Source organism: Opisthorchis viverrini (genome assembly GCF_000715545.1).
Source record: "Opisthorchis viverrini unplaced genomic scaffold opera_v5_1, whole genome shotgun sequence".
Lineage (NCBI taxonomy): Eukaryota > Metazoa > Platyhelminthes > Trematoda > Opisthorchiida > Opisthorchiidae > Opisthorchis > Opisthorchis viverrini.
Genome location: NW_008751657.1, coordinates 3875542 through 3883625, shown reverse-complemented (window position 1 = coordinate 3883625; position 8084 = coordinate 3875542). Strand labels below are relative to the sequence as shown.

The window sequence follows — 8084 nt, the reverse complement described above, 5'->3', positions numbered from 1 at the left end:
AACTGGTTTAATAACTACATGAGAAAAAAATATCAGTTTTTTCCATAAGAGTCAGTTCGCTTTTTCATAGCGGAAACACCGTTGGTGATGGAAACAGGAAAACTGTAAAAGTAGTAATGCCTTTGCTTCACTTGCGGACTAAAAATGCAGGACCTATAAGGCAATAATTGGGCAAGTCTTCTGCGTCACTTATGTGAAAAATCCTGAGACGAATTCCGGCAGGTCCACTCCAAATTTCTTCCACCGAACATAAATGAAAACTTCAAGAAGCGAACGATTTCGCGCTTGGCTAAAGTCGAACTAGGTCAAAAACGATCACGAGCACGATGACACGTGCTTTTGGTCCCATAGCAGCAAGTTTTTCTGCATAGGTATGGTGGGACTCACTATGGTGAGAAGTTCTATGCGCAATAGTGATTTTTTTCTCAGGCGTTCCGTAGGTCCCTTTAACTTACCGAACATAACCACGCTAATTACAGCCTGCCTGGCGCATTTGTTTCCCAACATGTCTTGTAACCAGGCTACACCATGAAGTAAAACAATGTGCAAGTAAAAACGATCATCTCTGGCAAGAGCGAAAATGTTCAAAAAGTACAGAGTAGCTTCGATTTTCTAGTTGTTATACAGACACCTTTTCTCCTGTTTAAGTACAAAACTTAATCCAATGAATGCAGGAATTACACAGACACTTGCATTCGTGCACAGCTATTGACTAAACATAAAACAGATCACCAGGGTCACTGAATAAGCATCGGTACCACAGCTCTGCACAATGCTGCAAGTTTATCTCATCCTTCATGGTGTGTTGCTTTGCATTCATTTGGATTAATATTTTTAATTATTATTTTAATTGATGTTTTAACGACTATCAATTTCCGTTTCTTCACTTACTTTGAGACGTCTGATTTGCAGTGGTAGTCACAGTTTGGCACTCACAAATATCTATCGTAACAATTATGTTAGTAAAACCGTGGGAACTCGTTTGTCACTAGGTATAATAATCGAATCATATTGGTTTGGTTACAACAAGAAACTCATCAACTGGCCCTGTAGACATTCAACACAAAGGAAACATTTTCGGTAATTTACCGACTGTTTCTTTGAAGTTTTCGGATTCTCGGAATATGTTGTTTGGTTTGTCAACGGAAGGCCTTCATGTCCGAACACACAAAACTCTTGTAGAGATGAAAACCGGAAAACGGCGTGGTTGTCCTTTCGGCTGTATGGCAAATCCAACAGACCGAAAGAACCAATTGCCTTCAGTCTAGTGATTGTTCTGACTGAGCGAAATTGTTGCGTTTACTTTGACCCAGTTACTACTTTCTTATTGTAGATGATCACCAAGACGAATCGGAGAAATACGACAGGAGGAATGAAATAGAAATTATCATGAAAGTCGTATTCACATCTAGCCCACGTTAAAGTGATAAAATCCCTTTGATGCTCGTGACCAGAGGGTAGAGAAAAATCTGGCGAAATTTCTTCACTGAAATTCCGCTGATAGTAAAGTTACTATTGCGTTCGTTAGGCTGTTTTGCACGAAAAGTATATTTACGGCTTTTCATAACAAACAGGAAGCACCCAAAGCGGCGTCCATACTTCGGAGGACCGATAACAGGTAATGCACAACAAGGTGCCTACCTCCCTCCGAGTAAACTGATGACTGTCAGGATGCTTCCAGATATGGAAAAAGCACATGTGCTGAGAACGGTGCGTCCACGAGGTCTGTCACTGCACGTTCCGGATGGCAGTATACGACCAGCAGAGTGGGTGTGAAATCGTTCACGGCAGGACGTCCCCAATGGTTGGTCGGAACAAGCAAGCGAAAATCCATAAATGGCCATTTAGCCATTCTACATATTTACAGAGAAGTTCTGTATGTCTGATCTGACCTGACAATGCTGCAGGATCTCGGCTTCTTTGTCTTCTGCTTATCGCTTGGTCTAGCAGTCTCAGTTTCAGGTGTAATCAATAGACGGTCACCCATGATACAACAGTGACCGAACAAGAAAACATGGCATTTGTTTGGTCACCATTATACGAAATCTGAACCGATATCTTGCACCATAGTACACTCATCTATATACTCTGCTCTGTGAACGCCTTACCGCAGACTAGAAAAAGCATTCACTGTTCAGCGTAAATTGACACACCAGTCAGCAGCCACTGATACCGATTGAACTTCAATGAATTTTGAGCGCACCGATCGATTAGTCTTATTCCGATCACGCAACCCAACGAACAGGGGCCACCTACCGAACAAAATGTAATCACTGAAAACATCAACTGTGTTAAACACTGTACCGTCACGTTAACACGATATTTGTCTCGGACAGCATACCAGTCCACAATACAGTGGATCTATCGAGTTCCAATATTATTCTTTGACTGTTTTGACAAAAAAGCCCCAAAAAATAAATAGGGAGGACGCAACTCTGTTAAGCTTCGTTCGTAGGCAAGCACAGGAAATTTATTCCAAAAAGACGATACGCTTGGACTCTAGAATTAGTATTTGCAGATTTTTACAAAGGCTCCGGTTCTGTCAACCCACATTGAGTATGAGCCAGTACCGTCTTACTCGAACATTAAATGCGCTGAATTTGGTCAGTAAGTGAGTTTTGTGTTGTATGCACAGTGCGCTGATTGTGTAACTTTACCGCTATTTCGTTCTGAATTTCTTGGTTTAAACTCAAATGGTCACATTTTACCGGCACCTTAAACGGTCTTATGAGCACAACAACTGAAGATGTATTCGCATGATTTCTTGCAGACCACACTTGTTTACTTATCTCTCAAGAATTACTGGTAAATACGGCAATCGGCTCGACACGTCTATTAGGCCTTTGCTATGCACTGCTTGCTACAAGGTACCACGTGGCTCCAAGAAGTTATCTAAACTCACTTGCATGTTACATCTGCCTGATGGGAAGACTGTAAGGGTATCTGGTATACCACGCAACGCTGATATTGTTCTGTGTAATATAGATCAAAGGAATGGCTCGAGATCCCTGCATGATATAAGTTTGAATTTCACCCTCTCACAGACATACTGACGACACGTGTATCGGCGTGAACCATTTCAGATCGGCCAAGCATATTCTTCCACACAGCGTAAATAACCGAAGAATTAGGGTTCCCGACCTAATCAGGAAGAGTTAGAACATAAGGTCAGTTCCACAACGTCATTTAAACTAACTTGTCACACTTCCGACACCGTCAGGATAAACTACCGGCGGATTGGTTGACATAATTAACGGCAATTTTGATACCTTTATTTGTATTACCACAGTATTCCAATATTCCCAGCTGTGTGGTTGCGCCAACACAGAAGACCACGTAACATATGCATTCTGAATCGGAAATCTGATTTCACTATATCCCTAATCCTTCTCAACTCACTCACATCACACGATGTTGGTTTCGAACTAACTATGGATCGACAACCGTTCTTTGTTGTGCTTCATTGGACTCTCAGGAACCACAAAACACGGAATAACGGAGTCAAATGATGTGCTAATTGAAACTTTTCTATAGACTATCAGCACGCCATCTGAAGACATGTTATTTCCAACGCCCCATTGTGCTTTCTATACTTCTTTTACCAGGGACAGCCAAGATAACAAAGTTGAATAAAATCATGTAAATGTCTTTGTTGACGATCTAGTTAGGGACATGGGTACACCTCATTCTTCACTAACAGAGTTGATTCTCGTTTTGCTCCGTCCAGGAGGAAGCAGACTTCTTGAGGTAATTTCCCACTAACGATGTTGCCCGCCTTTATTAAACATGGAAAAAACTAAGTCCTTCTGGAATGGAGTTTTTCGTTGCTTTTGTTCACGCTTCGCTTTACTTTCACTGTGTAAGGTTCAAACCTGATCTCTGTTAGTTCACAGAGGAAAAAGAAAACGCGTTAACGAATGAGGATACAGCTGCAACTGCATTCATGCAAATGATTAGAAAGCGTCTTACCACTAAATAGAATAAAACAGCTGACCTACAAATCACGATTCCCTTCCTCATCTTTTAGTAAGTCGTAGCCAGTCAAATAGAGATTTGTGGAATCAAGATTGTTTAGTGTAGAGTCAGATGATTGCTCCGGTGAAAGGTTTGAACAAGATCCATCATTTTTCTCCTTCTGAGTGAGGTCACGCGTCGGAAGGGCCGGTGGAGTTTCCTTGTAATTCTGATCATGATCGAACGGATCGCAAATAAACTTTTCCAGTTCATCCATTGTAACGTATTCGTCTGCTTTGGGACTGTCACAAGGGGAATTGGCTGTCGTTCGTTTCACCTCACACGGGCAAACTCTATCTTGGGGTCCTCCTGACGGTACCCAAAACCTCGGTCGACTAACTTCGTTCATCTGGGATAAGGGTTTTATAAGCTGTTCCTCGGCAGACATAATGGACGATAGTATGATTCTTTTATTGTTGGATCGGCGACGGTGTCTGCAAAGAAATAAAACGTGGGGACCGATTATCTGTTTAGGCAATTCTCGGTTTCAAAGCTTTTTTCTCCATAGTGTAAAATACTGTTCGGTCCTGAACGAGGAACACGGATATTGGCAATCTGGGTAAACCTGACCAGTTGTTTTCGACGTATAACGTATAGGTTTAAAGCATTCATGATCAGCTAGCTACGGAGCATGAACATTCAGTCGTATCAAAGATAAAGGGACAAATTATACACAAGAAACAATTCTGAAGACATCTGATACTCGTTGTACAAGTTTGGAAGACTACAGCTTCGAGGATGAATCATCATTGAGACATTGAAAAATTCAAAAACTCGTAAGGAAATTTGTCATAATAAAGACAGGGCGTTTATTGTTGATACCACTGAACGTTATTCATGGGTTAGGATAAACCTTCCTGAAATTCACCGATATACCAACTTCATGAACTCTCATGAAAGTGGACCAGATGGCTGCGTTGAATCATCAGAATACCTCAGCTCACTGTCCTTTGGAGGTGCAGTGAAGGCAACAATCATACCTTCGGCCACAGTTAGCAACAGCTACTTTTCTAAGAATCGATTTGCTAGATATTTGAAGTACATTGTTTCGAGCTCAAAACTAAGTGACTGATCGGGGAAGCTCACAGTAATCTTGATTTCTAACTTCGTTCGGACCACTCATTAGGTACGATTTCTTAGTTCTTAAGAACCCTAGCATAGGAACATATTTGTTTTAATGTGATAGTTTCTTTGTGATAGGCCTTTAACAAGTGGTTCCAGTAAACATCAGAGGGGAATAAAAATTCGAATTGTACTACAAATATGTGAGTCAATGGCTAGCCTGCAGGTCATTTTTTAGATTTAGACTAACACTTACCTTGTTCTGCAGTACAAAATCAGGCAGCACGTCAATACTAATGCGATGAGGACGACTAGACCACAGAGGGCAGCAAACGCTCCGAGAATCCAATTAGCCTGGTGTGGGGGCTGCAAGAGCAATGTATGCACACATATGTATATACTGAATACAACACTACTGAAAATACAAGTTTTAGCCCCAGAAGTATCTGAGAAATAAACTGATCTCAATGTCAGCATAAGATTTCAAGCCTGTCCTGAAACCGTTCCATTGGCAAAAGGCCTGTAGTCGGGTACAAAGTTCTAGTATCCCTTTACGGGTGTGAAGGGAGTTCAGTTTAATTTCTAAGAAGCCTGTTTTTAAACTGTAACGATGAGGAGTGACACTTATGTAGCCAAAGGGTGTTGATAAGACGACACCTTAGCTCATTTTTGGACGGAACAATGATTTGTTATTCTACGGTTACAACGGTTTGATAATGCTGGTGTCCCACAGATTGATCAATTGGAACATTTATGTTGATTTTATTCTCGGAATGTCTTTCAGCATCTACATCTAGATATGATTCTGGCACACAGTTTATCACATCTTTCTGCAAAAGGGGCATGTCTATTTGAGAAGTAACTGGCCGGTTCGTGGCGGTAACTTTCAGTTCGCATGATATTCAGAATTTTTTAGCGGAAGCTACCCTTAAGAGATCGCGCCACGGAGGCCATACAGTTCCTATTCTTTGACTGGTTTGATCCTCGTTTGCTCCTCCTTACCAAAGTACAATTTTTCTTTCAAGCATCTCTGTTATAGAGTGTTCAATAGCAAGCCCTTTCTACTTGACGAACAAGTGCCTTCTTGGGTTGTCAAGTTGTAGGATTAACTTTTCAACTTTGCCTTGAATATGGTATTCTGGTTTCTAATTCACATGCTTGCACTCCAATGATCCATAGGTCTTAAGTGTCTCCAGTTTACTTCTGGAAGGTACCAAACGTAATTTTACTAAATTTGCTAAAAGGCAATTATTATACCACACCCAGTGTAGTTGCATATATTGCCGAGATGTAGGGCGATTTCCTCTACTGATGAAAGCAAAGAAACGAGTCACAAGTTGCCAGTCATTGGATAGCCTCCAATGGTACCAACTGCAACGAATAAATAGAAACCATAGTTTCTAAACCATCTTCCCTTGCCGTGTCTGTAGCATAAAAACACCAATCAGAGCACCAATAGATATCTTCACTGTGGTAGCGTTAACAATAAAGTATTTTGGCGAACAGCCTCATTGAAATTAAGATGTCTCCCTAACAAGTCCAAAGCTCGATCCCTGAAATCTTGTTGGCTGATGAACCGGGGTTGTTTGTGTTCCAAATCCAGTGCGAACCCAATGAAGCGTTCTGGATTATTGTTCGCTAGCGGTTTTTTTTTACTTATTCCTTATCTCGTTCTAGTTGATCCATGTTTCATAGAGTTCCCGCTCTGTAGACTAAAACCTTCACCATTGGTGGCTTATGAGCCACTGCGGTGTAACTCGAATATAGCAAAGAGTGACCGATCAATATATTCCTGCCAATAGATGGAAAATTTCAAAGAATTTTCACTAGTTTTACAAATAAGTGTATCCATTCGATTCATACTCAGAAATGATATAGACATTACAGTTAGTGTGGAATCAGAATGTCTTAGAGAGACTGAGAAAGATCCATGTCAGTTATAACGAAAATGCGATCAACAAATAGTTTGTTTCCTGCTTACATCCGCAGTGGAATCCCCGGAAGAAAACACTCCGAAGTAATTAATCCCGATGTTGTCAGGAATTTTGCTAAGCCAGAGGTCAAGTTTAATCCTGTATCATCAAAATGAAGACGTCTGTTAAATACTGGCCATGAGATTGGCTTGGTCAAATCAGTAAGAATCTGCGACCACAAAACAAACCCTTGGCTATAGCAACAAACGCTCCTGATCAGTTCAAGCTGGTTCTGATCACCCTTGAACTGGTTTGATGTTTCGGGGAAAGCAATTGAGAAATATTTGTTCCATACCGTTCCTGTTCGCTGTTTATGTAGTTACGTTTTGCATCAGCGACGGGAGTAAAGAAAATATCAACATATCGCAGCGTAAGTTAGCCATCAGCTCAATCAAGATGTATAGACGAAAGGTAATGCTTCAAATTCCTGGTGTACCTATCCGACATCAGAGCGTTTTACGGGGCTCCGTAAAGCGCTGGTGGTTTACCCGAATATCCAGTAGCTGCCTCAAAATCGTAGAACTGGATGGCCGAAAACTACTGTTCTGTTATTGGTATAATCTTGACAACTATTCGTGTCCGCTACACCAATTTAGAAGAGATGGTAGAGAGATGATTGAAGGATGCTGGACGTTGCCTGTAGATGGAGACTAAATGCACATGCAATTATTCGGTCAGTCTGACCAAGTGGCAAGAAACTTTGCTTGAGAGCTTGTACTTTCAAGTAGGAATGAGTCCGCTCTTGTCTGTAAAACTGAATGACTGAAATTGATATCAACCTGCTGGACTATTTGGTCGAAAGTTTCATTTGGGGACACCAAGAACGTTCTGACAACACGCCCCAATTAAAGGAACCACTTAGACTAGGACGGCTTAGTTCAGGCAACACATCATGTTTTCGTGTGAGTTTGTATTGTAAACCGACACTTTGAGGATCATATATAAAATTATTTTTCATGCAACGTAACAGATTGCTGTAACCCCACTTATAGAGTTAAAATGGCAACTCTTTATGAGACCTTCAAAACTACCGAG

At 41.1% G+C, this 8084-nt stretch overlaps 1 protein-coding gene across 1 annotated transcript in view; it reads right to left on the bottom strand.

The window, feature by feature from the left end:
- Positions 1–8084, bottom strand: part of T265_00061 (hypothetical protein) — a gene marked incomplete at both ends in the record, with an annotated part of 36345 nt that overhangs the window by 3968 nt on the left and 24293 nt on the right. Inside the window, 2 exons of the mRNA XM_009163718.1 lie at positions 4006–4448; positions 5333–5430. Coding sequence (XP_009161982.1) covers positions 4006–4448; positions 5333–5430 — 541 coding nt within the window. The remainder of the gene's footprint in view (positions 1–4005; positions 4449–5332; positions 5431–8084) is intronic.